At 42.8% G+C, this 24,997-nt stretch overlaps 1 protein-coding gene across 8 annotated transcripts in view; it reads left to right on the top strand.

Annotated features, from left to right (window-relative positions):
- Positions 1-23,863: 23,863 nt before the first annotated feature.
- The window catches only part of ALG1 (ALG1 chitobiosyldiphosphodolichol beta-mannosyltransferase), a 47,530-nt gene continuing 46,396 nt past the window's right edge, over positions 23,864-24,997 (top strand). For 2 of the 8 annotated variants that reach the window (XM_033963370.1, XM_033963369.1), the window contains exon 1: positions 24,161-24,485. In XM_033963370.1, the coding sequence (XP_033819261.1) occupies positions 24,224-24,485 (262 nt within the window). In that variant the 5' untranslated portion in view covers positions 24,161-24,223. Of the gene's footprint in view, positions 24,108-24,157; positions 24,486-24,532; positions 24,634-24,997 lie in introns of those variants that run through there. The other 6 variants (XM_033963372.1, XM_033963375.1, XM_033963371.1 and 3 more) reach the window with 6 other exon arrangements.

Raw genomic sequence — 24,997 nt, 5'->3', positions numbered from 1 at the left:
GAGCAGGGCTCAGTAGAGATACTGGTGACTACAAAACACAGTACATTAGCGTGTGACCCGGCATGGAGTCACCCTGCAGGACTGGACTGGAGTTAACCAGAAAATCAAAACTCACAAATCAGGTTCATGAAAACATAATTCAGCTTTACTGATCTCCAACATAAAGGTAAACAGTTCATCAGAAAAGATGCAAATGTCAGTAGGCCAAAACACCAGCAAAGCAAAATGCAAAAGGCAAAAAAAAACCCCAAAATAAAGTCAAAACTGGCAGCTGAGGGTTCAGCTCTCCTCAGCCAGCATAAGCCTACTCCCAAGTAGCTTGTGCAATATACAAAAATACAGTTCAGTGCACTGGTTCCAGCAATTCCACAGTGCTTAAAACTAAATAAAGCCTCTGGCAGGTTTATGGTAATGCCAGGAATAGGAGATAGCATTAGGTTTTGCAAATTAAAGCCTACAGATAGCTTTTCAAAATTCCCTCCCAAGGTGGAAGCAAAACCTCTCCCCAATCTCTCCAAGCTTTCTCACAACAAACCAAAAACCAACAATTTAGAGAAAAGGAAAAGAAAAACAGCACACAAACAGTTCAACAGCAACCACACTCACTGTTTGTGGCAACAAGCCAAGTCCACCTGCATACTCTCAGGATAATTGGATTCCAAGCCAGCACAGGCTTCCTCAAAATCCATAGGTTCCTCGCTGAGACCTGACAAGTCCTTAGCTGGTTCAGCCTCAGTCCAATCCATGGGAACAGGACGGTTGTCCCTGTTTGGCTTAGATGGATCTTTAGGGAGGCAAGACCCAAACTTCCTCCCTAACCGGCTTCCCTGTTTGAATGCCACTGCTGGCTTATCTACCCTAGGGGCGTGTCCTGATCTGGCAGTGTCAGCAGTAGACCAGGGGCCTCTAGAGCTCCCCTGGTGGTGGCTTATATTATCTTCCTCAAACTCATCCTGGAAGATCCTGGAATTTTCCTGCCGGGTTTCTACTTTTACCCTTGTTTTTTTTAGTTTATCTAGGATTCTGGCAGGGCTTGCATCTGACTGGTCACACTATTAGACCAGGTTTATGAAATGTTTTGTTTTTGGATGTTCTTAAATTGAACATTAAAGGGGGGGAGTTTTCAATGTGGGCTGCTTTTATGATATGTTAGAACAAAAGAACATAAGGGTTGCCTTACTAGGACAGACCTTGGGTCCATCAAGCCCAGTATCCTGTTTCCAACAAGGCCAATCCAGGTCATAAGTACCTGGCAAGATCCCAAAAGAGTAAAACAGATATTATGCTGCTTATTTAAAAAATAAGCAGTGGATTTTCCCAAGTCCATCTTAATAATGGCTTATTGATTTTTCTTTTAGGAATTTATCTAAACCTTTTTTACACCCTGCTATGCTAATTGCATTTACCACCTTCTCTGGCAATGAATGCACATTGAGTAAAGAAATTTTTTATCCAATTGTTTTCAATTTTCCACTTAATAGCTTCATTGTGTGCCTCCTAATTCATGTATTTTGGGAAAAAATAAACAATTGATTCACGTCCACCCAGTCATTAGTAACTAGGGGCCTCTTTTATTAAACTGCACTAGAGGCAATGGCATAGTAGGGGAGGGGGGAGGGGTCCGCCCAAGGCGCTCCCTCCAGCCGTCTCGCCTCGCGTTTTTGCATTTCTTTTTTTGCTTTTTGGTTTGTGGTCGGGGGCTAGGTTCCTGAAGAAGGGCTCCTCCCCGAAACCAGCGTGGTTGAACTTTGGCTCCTGGCGTTTTCATTTGCGGTAGTTTGGTTCAGATAAGTATTATTACTTTTGATTGAATTTGAGTATTTTGTGTTATTTGTTTGACACTGCTTTATTTCTAGCTTGGCGAGTTTCGGCTGGCAGGGTTTGTGTGGGGGTCGCTCAGGTTGTTATTCCACCGTTTGAGTTTGATTTGCTCACGGGGTTGTTTAAATTGTATCATTTATTTAGGGCCTTATTACAGGTGTTTTTCATTATACACATAGGGGGCTCAATGATGGTGTGGTGGTGGAGGCTTCCCGCCTTAACCTAGAAGTGAAGCATCGGAGCTTCTGCTCCCATTGCTGATGGTTCACACTGAGAGCTCCCTTTATTTCTCAAGTGGAGTTGTTGTAGGCTTGGACTAGAGCTTGCCCTGGGCGTCCCCCATCCAAACCCTGTTGTGACTGGTTGTGCCTCTTTGTTGTTACTATGCTAAGGGCACCGACAACCCTACTTCTTTCCTACATCAGCATCAGCGCTCTTTCTGACTTCATTTCCAGATCCTGTGCCTAGGAAGTGACATCAATGGGCAAGCCGACACGGACATACCGCTCAAGTTGGAAAAGTTAAAAAGGTAGAGAATGAGAAGGGGTGTGCGCGTGTGGCAGGGGGGGGGGCGGGGAAGAGGATGGGGGAGAGGCATTACCGCCCCGGGCATCTCTCACCCTCACTATGCCACTAACTAGAGGTTTTTAGCGTGAGCCGGTGCAGTAAATTCTTCGATTCTCATAGAATTTCTATGAGTGCTGGAGCACTTACCTAACCCGACAACGCTAAAAAAAAAAAAAGCGCAGCTTGATAAAAGGGGGGTAGGTCTGATAGCATAAAATGTGACCTATTGTAAAATAGCATGCCATAATGATTGACCACATTGATAACTAGACTCTTAAATATAAATAAAGAAAACTGAACTTTTAAAAAAAGCAGCTATTCGAGGAAAACACGTACAGTGTTGCCCCGCGAATTCGTAGTTCACAAATAGTGCACTCACTCATTTGTGGTCTGCTCTGACCGCCTCTTCCTGTAGTAAAGTCGGGCTACACCAATCAGGAGCTGCGTGTCAAAACAGCTCCTGATTGGTGAAGCCCGACTTTATTACAGGAAGAGGCGGTCGGAGCAGACCGCGAGTGATTTTCTTAACCCGCCAGCGCTCCCGCCGGCTCTCCTGCCTCGCTTGCCTTTTGACAGGCGAAAAAACGCATTTAAGGTTTTTTTAAAAAAATTTTGCAGGGGTTAATTTTGGGGGAGTACTGTATATCAGTAGTTTTGTGGATTTCTGTTTTCTTGGTTTTACAAATCATTTTTAAACAACTAGAAGTCATTATCAAGAAAACCCCACTCATTTGCTAAGAACAGGATTTGTGTGAAGATTTTTTTCATCATCTCCAGTTTACATAACAGTGGTTCTGTGTCATTTTGGTATAAGGATTATGTCTTGGAATGAAACCATGCTACGATCCTTGTTGTGATAAATCCCCAAGAGAAATAGCTCAACGTTTGTATAATTTGTAAAGCAAAAAAAAAAAAAAAAAATGTTGGTTTTACTTTTAGCCTGTTCATGTAGTCATTCAGATTAAACAGTATTTTATTATTTTCTTTGGTTTGTTTCTTAAAGTGACAGCTATTTGATCCAAGAAAATGGGATACAAATGTGACAATATTAAATGGAATATATTCTCGGTTTTATAAAATTACTGCACATTTGGCTATAATACCTTTCTAAATGATAGGTGCTGATCCAGGGAATGCCCCTCATTGTCCTCTGGTAAACAGAAAAGAATACTTGACTATATAATATACTGCATTTGGCTGAAGCTCTGTAAAATGTTTTGCCTTCCTCTAAATCACTTCAAAATATTAACTACCCTAATGTGGCTACTTTGAAGATGTTTGTACTGTATGGATCGATGTTAAAGTATTCACACAAATTCATTCTTTTTTGCTGGCGTTTCTTGGCTGAAACCAGCCTCCCATTTGGCATCAGCGCTCTCCCCGTCTTGTGAGCCAACTACAGTCCAGTTATAGATTGCATGCTGAATTCTGGAGAGACATTTCAATGTATCCTGCTGTAGAGGAGGGTTTAGAAAAATTAGCCAAAATAAATCAGAAGTGACAGCAAATAAACTGTAGCGACTCAAAGACCATGGAAATAAGGGCTTTGCATTAACAATGTGATCTAAAGGGATTTGCTCACTTTACAGATATGCTCTGAGAATGGAAAGTCAGTAATAACCGTCCTGCTCTCAGTGATCACCAAGGAATAAAATGTCAGGGAAAAACTTGAATCTGGAGAAATGGGAATGGTTTTCGCCAAATAACTTCTTGCGTACAGAAAGCACTGCAGGGCTGCTCCAGTTATGCCAATATCTTGAAGTCTGCAGAGTAGAACAGTGTAGTCCACTAAGTCAAAAGAAACAAACATAAGAGGGAGTATTTTTTTTTTTTTTTTTCTGAGCAAGATTAATCAAAATGTCACTGGTTAACACCTATGAGAGCAGTTTCTGTGCTATGATTATGGAGAAATTCTGAATGGTTGGGATGAAGAATATTTGTTCCATACAAGTGGTTAATTGGTCAGCTACAAGAGTTTTAGCAATCATAGGTGCAAATGGGGGTTTGCCATAAGACAATCTTTGGTCTTTTAACTGGGGGTGGATTTTACCGTACTTTGGGCTAGATTCACTAAGCAGACTGATCATGTACTGATCGGTTTGCGACCCGATTTTACTCTGGCCCAATTCACAAACCTCTCTGTCGATCCGATTCCGATCTGCGCATGCATATTTGGGGAATGGCATGCAAAGTAGGCAGGGACGAGATTCACAGCACAAATTTTTGCAACTGACTGGGCTGGCCGATCAACACAGAAAGTGACTGCTGGGGACCATTCGCAAGTGTCCTTTCCAACTGTCCTCGGGGCCTGAAATCCCAGCCTTGCAGCCCATCTCTGCCGCTCTGCTCTTTCCAGCCAAATTTACATTACATTACATTAGTGACTTTTATTCTGCCATTACCTTGCAGTTCAAGGCGGATTACATAAGAGGTTATCTGGACATTTCCAGAAGCGTTACAGAGTTGAGCGGGTTACTTTGGGGGATTGAAATGCTTCCTGCAGAGTTAGTTTGTCTTGATGGATTTCTTGAATAGCAGGGTTTTTATTTATTTTCTGTCTGTTTTGTAGTCTAGTGTCATGATCAGTAGATTGGAGAGTTGGTGGTCTACTTTCGCTGCCTGCGTGGCCAGTAGGTCATCATACATTTTTTTTGCGTTTGACACCTCTGATTGTAGGGTGTGTGAATGGTGTCTGGATTCTTCCTCTGAGTAACATATTGCACATTTTTCCTCGGGCTTTCACCGAATTCTCCCTTGGAATGCAGGCAGCTTTATGGCACACACACACACATTCCTTCCAGTTAACATATCGCACACTCACCCCAGATTCCTCACCGAGTTCCTCATCTGGACCGCTATTTCAAAGTCCTTTTATTTTTGTTCCATTTCATGTTCTCTGGTTCTTAAGTCTGGCCGCATTAGGGGAAACCTTTTAATATTTTTATTTCTTAGATTATTTTTCACACAGTTATTTACATCAGATTTTTAGAACTCATGTTGAGTGTCTTAGGCTCACCTGGCCCTCTCTCTAGTGGGTTTCATTATGTCCTTCCCTCAGCCGTTGGTGTCAGTTGCTCTCAGCTATGGCATTTTTTAATTCTGATTCCCATTTTTTTAATTCTGGTTTCCCTTTCTAGTTTTGGGCATAATAATCAATATATTAGACCTTATCATATGGTCTCAGGTCTTTGTGTGTCCAGTTTTTTGTTCCCATTCTGCAACATCACGTTTTCAGTAAACACATAGAGGGGCATAATCGAAAGGGACGTCTAAGTCCATTTATGTCCATCTCGCAAGTCGTCCAAAGTTAAAAAGAGCCTAAGACACATTTTCGAAAGATACGTCCAACTTTTTTTTACTTTCGAAAATCGTCTAATTATACGTCCTGCCGATCTGATCGTCCAAGCCGCTAAATCATCCATCTTTATACCACATGTCCGTCCAACTTTCCGTCCAAGTCCAAAACGCCTAGAACAAGCCCTGTTGGACGTGGGAGGGGTCTGCAAAGTGATGGACTGCACACCCAGACATGCCACCTAAATAGTGGGGTACCTTACAGGGCACTGCTGTGAACTTCACAAAAAGAATGCCATGGCTTCTCCTCACTATAGCTCCCTTGTAGGTAACAGTGAGCCCCCCAATTCACCTCCAGAATCCCCTAAGACCCACTTATCTACCACCCAATAGCCCTTATGGCTGCAGGAGCCACTGATATGCAAGTAAAAAAGGGTTTTGGGGGTGTATAGGGTAGTGCACTTGTTTAAGTATCAATGCAGTGATTACAGGGGCTTATGGGCATGGATCCTCCTCTCTAAGGGTCCCTAACCCACCCCCAAGACGACTTAAGCTGCTTCTGTGCTGGACGACTAGGCTTTCCTATGCCAGGCGGCCAGGTGATGATGGTCTGGAGGCTGAAATTTAAAGTTGTGAATACAATTTTTATGGGGGTGGGAGGGGGTTGGGATCACTGGGGTAGTGTGTGGGGGTCTGTGTTATGTGTTTGCAGTGCTTATCGAGTTTAGGTGGGTTTTTGTGACATAGACCATGTTTTACATGGTCTAAGTCACAACGTCCAAGTTCCGTCGATCCTGGGCTGTATAACTTTCGGTTATATATGCTGTACGATTAGTCTAAGCCAGCCCACGTCCCGCCCAACTTCCGCCCTCGACATGCCTCCCGAAACACCCCATTTAACTTTGGACGTTGAGCAGTACTATGAAGGTCTAGGTCGTTTTTAAGTACGTCAAAACCAGGTTTTATTATCGGCGCTTGGATGTATTTGAGAAATGTTCGTCCAAGTGCCGACTTAGACCGATTTTTGGACGTTTTTCTCTTTCGATTATGAGCCCCATATTATGCACAAGAATGTAATGCTCCTCACATCCAATATGTCTGACGTGCCATTTTATGCATTATATTCACTGCATTTTATGCATTTGATGAATTTCCTCAATCTGTTTTAATTTTACTTTTATTTGTTTTGATTGCATCTGTTATGAATATGATTCTTCCTATTGCATTTCAGTGGTTCCGTGTAAGACTTTATGCATTTCATGGTTTTTACTGCTCCCTTGTACCCTAAATGCTTTGATTTGTTTTTATTGCTTTACAATGTTTACATGTTTTATATTATTTTATGTTTCAAAAGAAAAACTATTAGTTTATGTTTTTCATGTCATATTTTTATGCATTTTATTGTTATTGCTTCCATGTACCTATGATTTCTTTATTTATTCAATTTTCTATACCATTCTTCAAGGAGAGCTCAGAACGGTTTACATTAATTTATTCAGGTACTCAAGCATTTTCCCCTGTCTGTCCAAGTGGGCTTACAATCTGTCTAATGTACCTGGGGCAATGGGGGGATTAAGTGACTTGCCCAGGGTCACAAGGAGCAGCATGGGTTTGAACCCACATCCTCAGGGTGCTGAGGCTGTAGCTTTACCCATTGCACCACACTCTCCTTCAGGTTTCTTATTTATGCATCAGTCTTTTATGTCATTACTAAGCTGATAGGTCTGACTATTTGTAGGTTTTATCTACATTTGTTATTTATCTTTGAAACCCCCCAAAATATAAATAATTAACATTTTCTCTGCGTACAGTATGCTTTGTGTTTTTTTAATTTTGTGGTTACTATTATGTATTAATAAGATTATATTATGTGTAAGTGAAAAATGGATGGAAGAAATTGCATTACAATTATTTTTTATTTTTTTATTTATTCAATTTTTCTATACCGTTCTCCCAGGGGAGTTCAGAACGGTTTACATGAATTTATTCAGGTACTCAAGCATTTTTTCCCTGTATGTCCCGGCGGGCTCACAATCTACCTAATGTACCTAATTAGTACTATTATTATGGAGGTGGAGTCAGAGGCAGAGTTTGGGTGGGTCAGGGGTGGAGTTTGGATGAGATTGGGGTGGGGCTACGGCAAGATTGGGGGCGGGACTGAAAATTAGTAGATGTTCCATTTTGACAGAAAAAAATAGTCATGTTAGGCATACCAGGACTCTTGGAAAGGATAACAAGACTGGTTTATTAGCATTAAGGAAAACAAAAACAATTTCTCTTCTTCAGGATGTCAGGTTGTCAGGATTTTCAAACACATAATCAAACAAACAAAGAAAAAACCCCCAGCAAAAACACTTTGCAACAGAAATTTAAATGGTCCCACTTTGTTTTAGCAAAACCACAGTTCTCAGCAGAGCTCAAACTTCTCAGTTCAATCCTCCCTGTTATGGCAGACAGGGTTAGACAAAAGAAAAAGGCCCTATTTAGGATTCCTCTGGTTTTTAACACCATACAAAGTTTTAAATCAGCAAGTTCATTTTAGTGCCGTTCCTTTTCTTAGTTTCAAATAGAACACACGGCTTTCTTTCGAAGCGACCCCTAACCTAATGTGCCATTGCCTTCCCATTTTTCCCTCCCTTTTCGTTTTTATTTTTGACATTGTATTTAAACTCTTACCTTCTCCCACCTTCCTTTTTATCCCAGTAAGTTTATTTGTCTTGTCATCCCCTCACATTTTCACGTAAAGTTTTTATTTTATTTTAACAATACTCTGATATTTGTAAACCGTTTAGGTATGTTTTTGATAAACGGTATATCAAAGATTAAATAAACTTGAAACTTCTCGGGAGATGCCCAGCTGCTAGCACTAAAAATTAAAAAAAAAAAAAACATTTCACCAAAATGCTTCTCTTTCCTTTCTAGCTCTGACCTTAGCAAGGCAAGGCTTAGTGCCAGGTCAAAAAACACAAGCCCTCTCAGGTAGAGCCTTCCCAAAAGTATTCAGCTTCCAGCCCTCCAAAGTCCTTGCTGGTAGCTTTCAAATAGAGCACAGCTTTCTTTAGAGAAGAAGAAAAAAAAACATTTGGCAAAAAGTTTATGTACCTATGATTTCTTTATTTATTCAATTTTCTATACCATTCTTCAAGGAGAGCTCAGAACGGTTTACATTAATTTATTCAGGTACTCAAGCATTTTTCCCTGTCTGTCCAAGTGGGCTCACAATCTTTCTAATGTACCTGGGGCAATGGGGGGATTAAGTGACTTGCCCAGGGTCACACGTTTTCCCTTCCTGGGCTTTATTGTTAGCAATCAATTAGCTATAAGTAATCCTTCCAGACAATGAAGCAACAAGAAAAAAACCCCATCAGCTTCAGTCCTTTCACAAAAAAATGTTACTCACAGTTCCTCCATATTGTGACTGTTCAAAAGTTCATGCTTTCCTCAGCATTACCCAGCATTTCAGAAGCAGGCTGACAATCCATTTCTGCCTCTTGTGGGTCACTAACAGCCTCTTCTAAATCCAATTCCTGCGTTTCGATATCAGGCACTTCTACCTGCTCATGTTTTCTCTCTAGCAGTTTTCTTAGCAGCTCTACGTTTGCCTTTCTGGGCTATTTCCTCCCTCCTTGGCCAGGTACCAGGACTCCCTCTGGTAAGTCAAGCTGCTCACTAAAGTTCTGTGCTCCAGGGCCCATCCCCCTCCCTCTGGCTGGGACAGGAGAAGACTTAAAGGGACCTGCACTCTTAAACTGGGACTCAGCTTTTACAGACTTTAAAGTGGCAGTTTTACAACTGGGACTTCCAATTAGGTTGTCTTTCTCTCAGGGGTTCTAAACCTTTCCTTCCTAAGCGGCTGGTAGGACAAGGCTCATATTCCTGTCACAACATATATACACTTGTCTTAAAGCCCGTTACATTAACGGGTGCTAGAATAGATGTGTATATCTTTCTTTCTTTCTCTCTCTCTCCTTGGCTGCTTTCTGTCTGTCTGTCTCTCTCTCCTTGGCCGCTGTCTGTCTGTCTTTTTTTCTGACTCTCTCTTTCCTCGGCTGTTCACCACCACCCCTTGCAGATCCCCCTGTCCAGCAGTAGCCCTTCTCCCTTCCTTTTATCTCCCCTGTGTCCAGCAGCACCCCTTTACTGCTCCCCCTGTCCAGCATCAGCCCTTCTCCCTTCGTTTTACCTCCCTCCTTTCCAGCAGCACCTCTTCACTGCTCCACCTGTCCAGCAGCAGCCCTTCTCCCTTTGTTTACCCCACATCTAGCAGCACCTCGTCCCTGCTTCCCCTGTCCAGCAAGCCTTCTCCCTTCCTTTTATCTCCTCCCCTGTCGAGTAGCATCCGTTCCCTGATCCCCCTGTCCAGCAGCAGCCTTTCTCCCTTCCTTTTACCTCCCCCCTGTCCAGCAGCACCTCTTACCTGATCCCCCCTGTCCAGCAGTAGGCCTTCTTTCCCTGCTCCCCTTGTCCAGCATCCGCTAGCCCGGGCAGCCTTGGGGCTTTTGCTAGGCTGGCCCACCTCGCATTATTGAAGTGGGCCGGTCTAGCAAATGCCCCATGGCTGCTGAGTTTGCTGGTCCGGGAGCGAGTAGAGGCATCCCAGCAGCAGCAGCGGCAGCGCAGGAGTCAAATCGCCACCGCCACTCAAATCGCTGCATGCGCCACAAGTCATCGCAAGCCGCCCCACGGCATGGAGGCACACATTGTACTGTCAGGAAAAACGGAGTTGTAAGTGCGCATGCGCGCTTAGGGCTTTATTATAGAGGATATATATATTTTATGTGCTTTGCTTAAGTAATGCATTATTAAATATATTTTGACCTTAATATCAAACTGGAGTCCTCTATACCCCCCAAAATAGAAGCCCCGTTCACCTATATGCAGATGCCTCCAGCATGCTTACGTGATGCCTAAGTCGTGTCCACCTAACTCAAGCCTATCTAGCGCCCAACTGACGCTCAAAAATAGACCTGCTTTTGCAAAGAGTCCTCTTTACACCAAAAAATAGAGGATTTAGCATGCTATATATATATATATTTTTTTTTTTTTTTTCTTCATGTGCTTTCATTGAGGAACATAGAGGCCAACAGAGGAATTGCACAAGTGTTGAAGATACATGTTTGATATTTATCCTAGGGAAATGATTGTTTGTAAATCAAGAGGATATAAGCTTGACTTTGAAATTGACATGTGGTTTACTATCTGAATGTCTGTGGTGCAATGGTTAGAGCTACAACCTTAGTACCCTGGTGTTGTTGGTTCAAATCCCCCACTGCTCCTTATGACCTTGTGCAACTGGAAGCAAAGAGAATGTTTGTTTATTTACCCCCCCCCCCCCGCCCTTATCCAGGGCGAGTTACATATCAACATACAAAATAAGACATAACATTTTTCATACAAATCACATCAAAACCACTTACATATAAAAATCAAATTGCATATGACATACATGCCGCATCAACAACAAACATAATTTAAGGCCAAAAAACTGGCCAAAACCTAAAATACATCAAAATATAAAATTGCATACAAGCATACAAGACGCCTCAATAACAAACATCATTATGCTAAATAGAACAGACCGGACCACCGAAAACCTCCTTGACCAGCACTCAAAAGTCACCACTCCTCCTTCCGCCAAGCTCAGACCCTATATTTCATCTTACAGAACAGGTGTCTTTTAAGCATTTTCCTAAACTTCTGTAAATTTTGCTGTTGGCGAATATATCCTGGAAGATTGTTCCACTCCCTGGGGCCAATACAGAAATATGATAAAGGAGCGAAATTTAAATACCACATAGGATATAAGTGGCATATAATTAAAAGATAAATAAATAAAATATGGTGCCAGCATTTTACTGCATACAATTTTAATATATATAAAAAAAAAACAGCATAAAATCGCCACGCTGCTCTTTGTGACCCTGAGCAAGTCACTTTTTTTTTTTTTTTTCCAAAAATGTGGGAGATAGTCACGTCATCCCCTCATTGCTCCAGGTACATTATTAGATAGATTGTGAGTAGGGTTGCCAAATTTTCCAATCAGAAAATCTGGACCCCCTAGACCCACCCCCCAGGCCCGACCAGTTCCACCCATCCCTGCTCTGAAATGCCCCCATTTCTGCCCTAGCTCTGCCCTCCGCTGCCTGCTCTTGTCGGGCAGGGAGGAAATCCGTGCATGCGCACACATGGACTTCCTCGCTGCCCGACGCAATTTGAGGAGACTTTTCAAAACCCAGACAAAGTGCCGGGTTTTGAAAAGCCGTCCGGGCCCCTGGACATGTCCGGGGAAATCCAGACATCTGGTAACCCTAATTGTGAGCCCACTGGGACAGACAGGGAAAAATGCTTAAATACCTGAATACATTTGTGTAAACTGTTCTGAGCTCCCTTGGGAGAATGGTATAAATAAATTAACTTCATCCTATGACCTCTCATTCTAGAGTTTTTCTTCATTTGATAAAGACTCACCTCCTGTACATTAATGCCATTGAAATATTTAAATGTCTCCATCATATCCCTTCTCTCCTGCCTTTCTTCCAGAATATACATATTGAGGTCATATACTCCAGTGCTATTGTTATAAGCAATATGAATCTCCTTTAGCTACTGCGGTGGTCAACAATGTGCTCCTTATGACTCAATTGGCTCTCCCACTGATGTCACTTCTTGGTGCTGCGTATAGGAAGCGATGTCAGAGGGACAGCCGATGAGGTCGCAAAAAGCATGTTATTGACTGCCGCGAGCAACAACTTCAACTAGAGGTACGGAGGAAGGGAAGGGGGCGCATGCGGCAGATGGGATCAAGGAAGGAGTGTGTGTGTGGGGGGGGCAGTGTGCGTGGCAGTGTGCGTGGTAGGTGGGATCGGGGAAGGAAATGAGAGTGTGGGAGGGGCGCTATCACCCCAGGTACCTCTCATCCTTGCTACGCCACTGTTCTAAACTGCAACTGCATCCAGTACCGAACACATGGTCCTAGTTAACTTAACCCTATCTAATACTATATTCCCTAGCAATGCTTCGATAAATACATCTCGAAATATTAATATGTTGAAGTTGCAAGCTCTACATGTTTTCTGCTAGCACAGTATTGTATCTGAAATATATTTCTCTACTAGAATAGTATTTTTCTGCCATCTAGTGGTTTCTTCTAAATATAGTCTAGATTTATTTTTTTTAATGGTTTGTCAACTTCTAACTAAAGGCCTCTTTTACAAAGCTGCAGTAAATGCACCGAGGCCCATTCAATGCCTATGGGCTTCAGTGTATTTACCACTGCAGCATCGCTGCCACAACTTTGTAAAGTGGGGTCATAACTAAGTATCTTCAATTGCTTCAAAATGCAGGTTTGTGATCAGATCACTCCTAGGCATAGATTCTCAAAATCCGCGTTAAAAAACGAAGGGTTGCTATTGCAGCCGTTCTGATAGTGAGTTTTAAAAAAGCGAATCATTCTCCAAAAAGCTCAGGAAAATGAGGTTGGCAGAGTAGTGAAAACTCGTTAAATTAGCATGTGCCCATTGCTGGTGATAGTGATGGGCACATGCGCTGCAAAAATGCACAAATGCAAAAACAAAAACACAGCACTGGGAGAGAAGTTCAATCGCTCCCGCTGCCAACCGACATACCCCCTACCATCAGTGGGACAGATGCCCACTCTCTCCCGCTTCCAAGCGAAACCCCCCCCAGCAACGGAAGAGATGCCCATTTTTTCCTGCCGCCACAATAACACCCCTGCCTCTGATCCCTCTCCCTGTACCTTGAATTAGATGGCTCAATGGGCCAATAAGAGCCTCAGGCCCCTCCCCGGTGCATCCCAGGATGCACTGTGGAAGAGAAGGCCCATTTTGAAGAGCAGGCCAGCTGGATGGAGGGAGTAGGCATCCCTCTTTTCAGCTATCTAATTCAGCTATGGGGGAGAGGGGGAGTGTTGTGTGGCAGCAGGAGAGAATAGACATCTCTCCTGCTACTAGGGGGGGTTCGCTTGGCAGCGGGAGAGAGTGGGCATCTCTCCCGCTTCAGCTGGAGGGGGGGTGTAATGTAGCAGCAGGAGAGAATGGGCATCTCTCCCGCTGCTGGGGGAGTTTCGCTTGGCAGCGAGAGAGAGTGCTTTGTGTTTTTCTTAATTTTGTGGTTACCATTATGTATTAATAAGATTATATTATGTGTATATGAAAAATGGATGGAAGAAACTGCATTACAATTAGTACTACCGTGTTTTTCCGAAAATAAGACAGTCATATTAATTTTGGGTCCAAAAACACACTAGGGCTTATTTTCGGGGATGTCTTATTTTTTTCCATGTACAACAATCATCTCTCCATTCTCTATCCCAATTCTTCCTCTTTCCTTTCCCCCCCCATTTGCAGCATCATTCCTCCCCTCTCACCCATCCCCTTGTGCAGCAGAACCCCACCAACCCTCCCACTGTGAGACTGACATACCTCCACTCCGAGGCCTCCTACAGTGGCAGGGGTGGGAGTTGCCGAATTGACAAGTCTGATTTTTTTCAGCAAATCAGGCAGCACTAGTGTCGGGGATGGATTCAAGGAGTGTTGGGGACATTAGGAGGGGGGCTTTGGGGGTTGATCTTAACTAGGGCTTATATTAAGAGCATCTTTAAAAATCATGCTAGGGCTTATTTTCAGGATGGGTCTTATTTTAGGGGAAACAGAGTATTATTATGGGGGTAGGGTCTGGGGCGGAGCCTAGGCTGGTCTGGAGTAGGGCCCGGGCAGGGCTGGGGAGGAGCTTGGGTGGGAGTACTTGGCTTGAAGAAGTTGAAAAAAGTAGACCAGTGTTTCTCAATTCATTCTTGGAATACCCCCTTGCCAGTCAGGTTTTCAGGATATCCACAATGAATATGCATAAACTTGATTTTGTATATACTGCCTCCATTATAATGTGACAGACAAGACCCTGTCTCATTTAGAGACTCTGCTGCTAACCCTATTTCTGGTAAACCAATGCCTATTCACAGAACAAGAAAGCAATCTGTAAAGTCTGGCAAACAGACAGCTCACATACCAGAAAGGCAGAGAATAGGACAGAGTGCAGCAGCAGCTTAGAATTCCTTCATTTTACCCTATTATTCCTTATTCAAAATTGCAGAAGTAAAAACTCCCTTTAAACCTGCAGCTTTACAAGCTGACACACAGATGGTTAAAGAAAGGGGAAGAGTTAGCAGGGCTGACATGCATCAAGCAGGGCTAGAGCCTGGGAAGAATAAAGCTTCCACAGCTGAGAGCTGGAGGGAGGATTGGCAGGAACAGAAGAGCCAGAGCAGCAGGAGAAATGGCAAGGCAGAGCTGCAAAGCTGAGAGCTCTACCAGGCACATTTGAAAATACTGAGAAAGCTTCCATTCCAGTACCACTGCCTCATTGGAAACTGTCATCAGGAACTCCCAGGCAAGACAAGAGTCTATTTCCCAGAGCAAAGTTAGCTTGGGAGGGTGAGGATTCTGAAGGGAAGTTTGTGCAGGCTGGCAGTGAGAAACGAGGACTTTTAAAGAGTGGGGAGGGGAGCCACATTGCAGAGAAGTTGCTCCTGTGGAAGTGAGTAAGCAAGGTTTTGATTACAATAACTTAGACTATGACATGGATTACAGTTATGAATCAGAGGAAGGCATGTGTGATGAAAGCATGTGTGAATAAACCTGATTTAAATAAAAAAAACCTTCCTGTTTAAAAATGAAACAAGGATCCTATTGCTAAGGGATTTGAAATGGAGATTTGTCTGTGGGGACAGGTGTGTGAATGAGCTTTGGTGCAATGGGGGAGGAGAGCCCAGTATTACTGCAGAGAAAGGCAGGTTTAAAACCACGGCTGTGTCAAATGCCCAAAGTTTGTCCCTGTCCTGAGACACTGATTAATTGGGAATACGGGAGGTGTACAGGGTCCATTTTTCTGTATTTGGGTAGAGAACGTTCTCACACCTACTGGCCCCAGCTAGCGAGAGTCAGGACAGTATGGTGAGAGAGCTCTTTGGAGCTAGGCACGGAGTGTCCATAATTTGACTGTGGATAGTAGTAGCAGTCTGAGGATTGAGTGCAGGCAGGAGCACTGCCTTGAGTTGCCTGTGGGCAAGAAGAAGCAAACTTTGGTCCTATTTGCAAAGGCTGCTTGGACTGAAATGATCTGACCAAAGTGTCGGCATCCAGTCTCCATAATTTAAAAGGAGATTGGAATTGATAAAGTCATTAGAAGAAAACAATATTCGATCTAAATGATGGCCCCTTTGATGAATTACGGATGCATTAGGAACAGAATAAGCCAGTAAGGTTAGAAAAGTTTTCACATCTTTCACTGAGGGTTCATCCTCTTTTTCAAGGTGCAAGTTTATATCACCAAGTCATAGATTATAATTGAATAGTGCTGAGTTCTACATCACAAATTCATAGAATTCATCCTTAGCCCTTGGGGTTGCTGCTCGCACCGAACATTAAAGAGGTACAGAAGGGAAGAGACGCGTGTGCATGGTAATGGGGGCGGGGAAGGAGTGGCGGGCAGAGAGGATAAATGCTGGTGCCCCCACCAAGACGGCACCTGGGGTGGACTATGCCTCTCCCCCTCCTTACTACACCACTGCCTGTCCCCCTTGCATTTATTTCCCCTCCTGCAAGCTTCATGTTACCTGCTGGCTGGCAGCTTCTGTACATGTTCTGGTGGTGAGGATATGGCACCCTGCCACCATGCTGCTTCTGCCACAGCATGTGTTAAAGCAGCAGCCCAGGAGACAAAAGATGTAAAATAAGTTTATTGTTTTTGAATGAAGAATATTGAAATCCTGAACTGTTGAGGATATTTGAAAAGTTTGCTGTATTTTTAAAGCATGGATTGTGTTGGAAGCAGTGAAGGGGATTTTGCTGCCCATCCACAGTAACCATTATCTCTTTCTTTCTCTCCTTATGTAAATGAGTTGTATTTACCTCTGCCAGCTGTGAACCTTTTATAATCCCCTTTGCCAGTGAAAAACAAACACAGATATTACAGAATCCTGCTAGTTTGTCGTCTTCTTCTTTGTCCTCCTTTTCATTTATCACGAGTGACTACCATAAACTTGCTACATTTAGGACTAGAAAATGCACCAAAACAATGTGAATATGGTACTTTATTGTTTCTTGGTGCTATATATCATTTGATATTACAATGGCATCTGATGTAGTTAGTCGTTGTATGAAATTACTTGCTGTAGTAGTCAATGGAAAATAAAAATAGCTTTATGTATGAACCATTGCAATTCTCCAGGTTTCATAGGAAACTCAGGGTTGTTCATAAGAAGCTGAAAAATCTACCAAGGGAGCCTACTATGACACTGGTCAAGTGAATCAAACAGCCATCTGTGAAGAAAACAATCCACTTAGTAAAATAATGTACAGGTAGTTATAATATATTAGGAAAAATATGACAATCTGTACAAACGCTTGATGCCCCCTTGCAAAAAATGGAAGAAATTCCACCCCTTTAACTTAAATCAAAAACAAAATAACAAAAGGACATAAGAAATAGCATCCAATCAAGTTTTACAGTTATTGCACGCCAAGAACCTATCACATGTAGCCAACTAGATGAACCAGAAAATAAATCATATGCCCCCTCTTTTACAAAGCTGCTCTAGTGTTTTTAGCACCGGCCGCAGCAGTAACAGCTCGAATGCTTATAGGAATTCTATGAGCGTTGGAGCTGTTACCGCGGCAGCCAGGCGTTAGAAACGCTAGTATGGCTTTGTAAAGGAGGGAGATAGATTTCAGTTTGATTCCATACTTAACAATCTGTCAAGTTTGCTTAGATCTGAGTCAAATCCATAGACCTCCATCAGATTTCTGTAGATCTGAGGTCTCGTTTACAAAGTTGTGATAGCGAGTTCCAGAATGGCCAATGCGACACAGCCCATAAGAAAGAATACAAAAGCAGAAAGCAATACATATTCTTGTATCCAAATTATGCAAAAAGCCCTCCAAGCATAGAATACAAAACTGTACATAAATGTGATAACAAATAGTTTACAATTAATAAAGAAAACAAATGGTACAAAAACGTCTAGTCTGTATCACGGGAAGGCAGTATAGTATTAGATAAGGACATACAAAGAAAAACGAAAATGAACAGGGGAATAACCCTATTCAAATAATATATATTATAACTCCCCCAATCCGCAATTTGAGGCCTCAAAGATGTCCAGTTTTTCAGAGCTCAGTAAGAAGTGCTCTATTTGCGCAGAGTCAGTAAAAATGTATTCCTTATCAGGAAATTTACAAAACAATATAACTCCAAGGGCTGCAACTCATGACTTTAAAAGAAGATGGGAAACACTACTACTTTATATCGTAAAGAAGTGGAAAGGAATAATTTTCTGCACTTCTTAAGTGAGCATCCTTATTTTTTAAAATATAATATTCTGATTAGCCAATTTTTACATATACGAAAGATGTGTACAGAGATATCAGAATATGAAGTTCAGGCGAAACTGTTAGCTATACGCTTTAAAGAGCGTGGTTACCCAGCTAAAGCGATTAGGAAGGCATACCTAAGAGCTAAATATGCAAATCATGTCCTTTTGATTCAAGAGAAACAGACTTTGGCCTCAATCTCCCCTATTTTTTATTTCTATTTATTTTTTTAAGCTATTTTAAATTTTTAATACTGTAAAACCACCTGTGATGGTTGGTATATCAAACTATAAATACCGCAAGGTAATGGCGGAATAAAAATCACTAATGTAATGTAAATAAACTTGAAACTTGAGCATGGCGTGTGACCAGAAAATATCAATATCGGACACTCATACAAACTGTGTGAGTTGCCTCGGTCTGGATCACAATGTTAAAAACTGTTTTAACTGCAGCAAACTAACAAAGAAAACACTTACAATACGTGAGTTAAAGACTAGAGCATTACTCACAACTAAATCCTCAGAGAAGGCAAAAGATTCTTTGAAGCATTCGGCTCCTTCGGAATTCCCTTAAAAAATGCCTTTCAGAAATCAAAGCATATAAAGAGCTCGTGTCCCCAACGCTCTAATGCTACTAAGCATATAGTGCAGGAGCGAGTCTCATCAGTCCCGACGTTTGTGCCGAAGGCTATGATGTGATGTCACAGGCATCAAACAAGCAACAGTTGACACCGATACAGGCACAACTCTTGCAATTGGGGGCACGCTCGGCGCTGTCTCAGCACCATAAGGAACCAGCCAAGCGATGGAAGTTGGATTCCCCTGCCTCCGCTATGGCATCACACCAGACGGATATGTTGGGGACCGAGACTTTTCAGGGTACTTTACCTTCAACGCTGAGGTCTTCTTCCCCATCACATGACAAGGAGGAGCAGATAGGGCAAGGAGGATCAGTAACTCTTAAATGCTGAAATCCTTACACTCTTAAAACAGCTACTGGCACAGCACTCAGCACCACCTGAATTACCACAGACGCCCCCATGTCTAAAATGACAGAGGTCAGCGTCATTATCTACTACTTCATCATTAGCAGCAGCCGCACATTCAATCGATGGTTCTTCTCCACCCGTTTCGGACCCATCAGCACCACAATCTCCAACTACAGATTCTCCAGGGCTTCCATCAGACCTTCGCCCTCAGAACCAGTATGGACATCACAACCGGAGGACTTGTCCTATTCTAATTTTCTACTTCAGATGGCTCAGGCATTGAAGTTACAAACATCTGTAAAGCCTGACCCATGGGCAAAAAACTTGAATGTCCTCAAATATTTGCTGCTGCCTACAGAAATAATCTCCCTGCTTATTCATGAGATTTTACTAGAAAATCATATGACAATTTGAGCTATACCATTTTCTGCACGTCCAGCTAAATGCAGTCTTGAGCACAAATACAAAGTTAAGGATATGATGGGCAAGACCAAGCCTCAACTGTCACATCAGCCTATTGTGGTTAAGTCAGCAATGTGTAAGGCCAAAAGTTCCAGGGATTTTTCAAATTTTCCTCCAACTAAGGATTTAAAACTTATGGACCTTAATGGGGCACAAAATGCTTCAAAATACTAAGCTATAGGCTAAGATTTCTATTCGTCAGTTCTATTACACAGAATATATCTCCTCTTAAGCTGGAAAATTTACAAGGGGAAGCAGACAAGCTGCTCCCAGCAGTAAAACTAGTCTTTCAGAAAATTCTGGGTGCCCTGGAGGACTGTAGAAAGCAAATGATACGAGCAGCTCACGACTCCCATGACATTGTGATCAGAGGTTCGGCGATTGCCATAAGTACCAGACACCTAGCGTGGCTGAAGGTTCGGCTCTCAGAGATATATTCTGTACACAAGGTGGCAGATGCCCCTTGTACTGGGTATTCTCTTTTTGGAGATAAAAGAAATCATCGATGGTATCAAGGAGGATTGTACCACCCTTGATACCTTGGAGGAAAAGGGTATGGAGCAGCACAAATCAGTTTAAGAAAACATCCTATTTCCAAGGGAATAAACAGTATCCCCAAAAGAAATCATATACTCCTTATCAGCCCAATAGACCTTATGTCCCTAATAGGTCTACTCGACCAAACAATCCTCAAACAGAACTCAGAGGAATCGGAGGGCTCAGCAAACAGTACAGGCTCAACCTTCTTTTTGACCTCAAGGGCATCAAGTTCCGGTGAGTGATCGACTTTAACTGTTCTATCCAATATGGCAGTCAATCACATCAGACCGCTGGGTGCTCAGCATAATCTGAACGGGATACCATCTAAACTTCATTTCTCCTCTCCTGAACCAATTTCCCAGGTCTCGGGAACTCTCAGTATCACATCTCCATTACCTTTGTCAGGCGATAAATCAACTGCTCCTAAAAAGGGCAATAGAACCAGTGCCCAAAGAAATGGGCACAGGTTTCTACTCCAGATATTTCCCAATTCCAAAAAAGATGGTGGGGTTATCGACCCATTCTAGATCTCAGAAACCTCAATCTATTTGTGAAAAGGGAAATATTTTGCATACTCTTGATCGCAGCTATAGCTCCTTTGCTGGAACAAGGCAAATGGATGTCTTCGTTAGATCTCTAAGATGCATATCTCCATCCCTCTCTTCGCCAATATCTGAGATTTGTGGTCAAGGGAGCTCATTTCCAGTTCAGAGTTCTCCCATTCGGATTGTCCTCAGAACCCAGGGTATTCACAAAATGCGTAATTGCCATCGTCTTCTATCTACGCCTGCAGGGAATTCAGATTTACCCATATCTAGACGATTGGCTGATTTCTGCTTCGTCTCCATACCAAAATTACACCCATACATATATAACGTTACAACTTCTCACTGAAGTGGGATTTCTGATAAACAGAGAAAAATCTCACCTAGTGCCATCTTAACGCATTCAATTCATTGGAGCTCTCATACACTATCAGGACGCAAAGAAATGCCTTCCTCAGGTAATTCAGCTAATCATCACTGAGCTCAGTAACTTGAAGGTACTTCTGGGACATATGGCAGCCTTGTTACAAGTCACTCCTTATGCAAAGCTGCACATTAGACATCTTTAGTGGTATCCTCTGACAATGAGGATTCAGCTCATGGAGCAGGTTTTCAGCAATCTCCAATGGAGGACTCAACTTCTTATGTTGATGGCAGGACTTCCATTTCGAACCGCTCAACATACAACCATTCTCATAACAAATGCCTCAAAGAAGAGATAGGGAGCCCATATCGGTCAATGGACTACACAGGGTCTTTGGTATGTGCAACAACAACAACAGTGCAGCATAAACTTTATGGAACTCCATGCGATCACCCTGGCTCTTGCGGCCTTCAATTTACAATTGCAACATCAAATAATCCAATTGCAAACAGACAACCAGGTGATAATGCTCTATATCAACAACAAGGAGGCACGGGTTCCAGAAAACTGTGCCAGGAAGCACTACATATTTGGAAAATGGTAATTTCTTTCCACTCCCCTATAATGGTGGTGTACTTACTGGGGAAGGACAATCACCTGGCCATCATCTCAGCAGGAAATTGCAGCTTCATGAATGGTCATTAAAGACCACGATTACCCAAGACCTGTTCAACCGCTTTGGCACTCCTCAGATAGACCTGTTTGCATCCCCTCAGAACTTCAAGTGCTGCAGATATTGCTCCAAGTACTACGCTCCAAATCAAGTAGCACCAGATGCATTCCAGATTTCATGGAAAGTGGATCTTCAGTATGCTTTCCCTCCGATCCCTCTCATCAATAGGACCATACAGAAGACAATTCGAGACAACTCACATCTTCTGCTCATAACACCAAACAGCCCAGACAAATTTGGTTTCCCATTCTCATCAAAAGGGCTCAAGCACACCCATACCGGTTGCCTCTAGTAACAGATCTCATAACTCAAGACCAGGGTACTCTCCTGCATCCCAACTTGAACACGCTACAGTTAACAGCATGGATGCTCCAGCCTCTATAGGCATTTGTCCATTATTCATTCTAGAGGTCTTGCATATTCTGCAGTCATCCCATTCAGAAGTCACCAAACGAGCCTATTCTTATAAATAGTGCCGTTATGAAATGTGATGTGCTCGACATAAGTTTTCTGAAGCTGCTTCATCACTTGCACAACTGCTGCAGTATTTGGTGTCTCTTTCTACAGGTAGCTTGGCTTTTAATTCTGTGAGGGCTCACTTATCAGCCATCTCCGTATTTCATGACACTGTGGATAACTTATTTCTTGTGCAGCACCCTATTATAAAAACTTTCTTCAAGGGTCTGCTACGACTGCATCCTCCACTGAAGAAACCTACTCCAGGTTGGGATTTAAATCTGATATTGTCTGTCTTAATAGGTCTACCCTGTGAACCTCTGCAAACTACGTCCAACAAATTCTTGTCCTGGAAGGTTTTATTTCTTGTCACCATAACTTCCGCCAGACGTATCGGAGAAATACAAGCTCTGATGTGGTACAGCCCGTACACAAAAATTCTTCATGACAAAATGTTGCTGCGCACCCATTCACACTTCTTACCAAAAGTGGTTTCTCCTTTTCATCTCAATCAAACTATCATTCTGCCTGCCTCCGCATGTGACGGAGGAACGACGTTTACATACTCTAGACCAGTGGTCTCAAACTCAAACCCTTTGAAGGGCCACATTTTGGATTTGTAGGTACTTGGAGGGCCGCAGAAAAAAATAGTTAATGCCTTATGAAAGAAATGACAATTTTGCATGAGGTAAAAAATTATTTAGAAATCTTTCCTTTTGGCTAAGTCTTAATAATAATATTGTAATTTATAGCTTGAGAGACATATGATCAAGAAACTGTTTTATTTTACTTTTGTGATTATGATAAAAATATCGAGGGCCTCAAAATAGTACCTGGCGGGCCACAAGTTTGAGACCACTGCCTTAGACTGTGCTAAGGCGCTTACAATATACTTACAAAGGAAAACATCCCAGACAGAATGTATCAACTATTTCTGTCTTTTGGTTTGTCTACAAGTCCTAAACCAGTAGGAAAAATTGCTCTTATCTTTGTGGATAGCTCAGCTAATTCAATTCTGTTACGTCTCAGCATCTGCAGGACAACTAAAAACATATTTCACATGTGACAGTACACTCTTTGAGAGCCATGGCTGCCACTAGAGCCCATCTCCAGCGCTCTTCTCCAAGAGACATCTGCATGGCTGCTATGTGCGCTTCTCTTCATACATTTACCAAGCATTACTGCATCAACACTGCTTCCTAGTCAGATTCCTCCTTTGGACAGGCGGTGTTGGAGTCTGCTACATGAGGGGTCAACTCTCCAATGAAGGTAACAGTTTTTGTTTTATTTCCATTGCTCAATTTGCATTGGGAGTGACCTACTGTGGGGCTAAATTGATCACTTGTCCAGGGAACAATAGAAGTTGCTTACCTGTAATGGTAGTTCTCTGTGGACAGTTGATCATTCAGCCACACAGACCCTCCCACTTGCCCAGTTGTCGCCAGCTACAAACTGAACTAAGTGAGGAGGGGCGTGGTTACTGTATTTACATTAGGTATAGTAGGCAGAAAATATGATACATGCGCAGATAGCTCTTCTAGAGTTTTCTGGCGCCATCAGGGTGACGACACACCAACTGTCCATGGAGAACTACCCTTACAAATAAGCAACTTCTATTGCTCCAATAAGGAGGCCATGCGGTTTACAAAATTAAAATAAAGTCAAAGGATGAGACAGCCTCTTCCTCACACATGCACGAATATACCCCCTTAGATACCACCCCACGACACTGAGGCTTTTCAGATTCCTGGTTCCAGCAGCCAAACTACGCCACGCAACCAGATCAGGACCGGAATGCTGCCGACGACTAATTGCATCCGCTTCCTGGTTCGCAGGTGGCTACGCATCTGCCTGTAGCAAGAGCGACAGCTCTCGCCTTTGCCCCTCGGTTGCACTAGCAACCCACCCAGAGCCACAGATATCCTGGACCGTTTCCCTGTTATTGAAGGTGATTTTTTTTTTTTTTAAATCCACTTTATTACATTAGTAGACCCTTGCAGGGCGGAAGTATCCTGAATGGCCAGGCCCCTTCTGGCTACGTCAGTGGCCACCCCGCAATGGTAGATGTTCGGTATGCGGCAGGCTGTGGCGTGGATGCTGGCGGGCTCTGTTTGTATGCTGACATGGAGCAGCGGCAGTCCTTGGCTGCAGTTTACGATACTGACTGCACTGATGTGTCTGGCCTTCCGGCAGTTCGGGATTTCACCGGATCCGGCGCACGTGTGCGTGCTGGTGCTCGGAGACCTGGGTCGTAGCCCCCGGATGACGTACCACGCGCTCTCCCTGGCGCGTCACGGCTATTGCGTCAGCTTGGTCGGCTTCCGGGGTGAGGGAATAGGGGTTTGAAATCTTCTTTCTCTGGTTGTTTTAATCTGCCGATTTCTGGGATTTCCACTCTTGCTTTTCTTACCTTTCTTCAAGTTTCATGTTCATTTAAAGTTCCCTCTTTCATAGGTATCAAGTTATAACTTCAGGTGGGAGATTTTTGGTTTTCAACTGCAGAGTGGTTTTGGAGTCCCTAATGCAACCCTTTCACATCAATTATACAAGTTTCATAATGCATTGTGATAGGGTTGTGATAATCAGGACCAACATACCTTCTCTGTCCTGGACCTTGGTAGTGCTACATGTTTCTAAATACTTGAAGGATCCACATTCTTTTTGAAAGCAAAAATACTAGTACTTATTGTGGAAAAAGAACCTCCACAGATTTATTAATTTTTCATTTTTTCAGATGTTGCATTCTCTCTTGAAGTTTTTTTTAAATTCTGCTCCACAGCACCTATTTAATAAAAACAATCCACAAAGGGTCCCACAGGATAAAAAAAACCAAATAAT

The sequence above is a fragment of the Geotrypetes seraphini genome, chromosome 11, assembly GCF_902459505.1.
Source record: "Geotrypetes seraphini chromosome 11, aGeoSer1.1, whole genome shotgun sequence".
In the NCBI taxonomy this organism is placed as follows: domain Eukaryota; kingdom Metazoa; phylum Chordata; class Amphibia; order Gymnophiona; family Dermophiidae; genus Geotrypetes; species Geotrypetes seraphini.
Note: the sequence above shows the minus strand (reverse complement) of the source record. Positions and strands in the feature narration are given on the sequence as shown.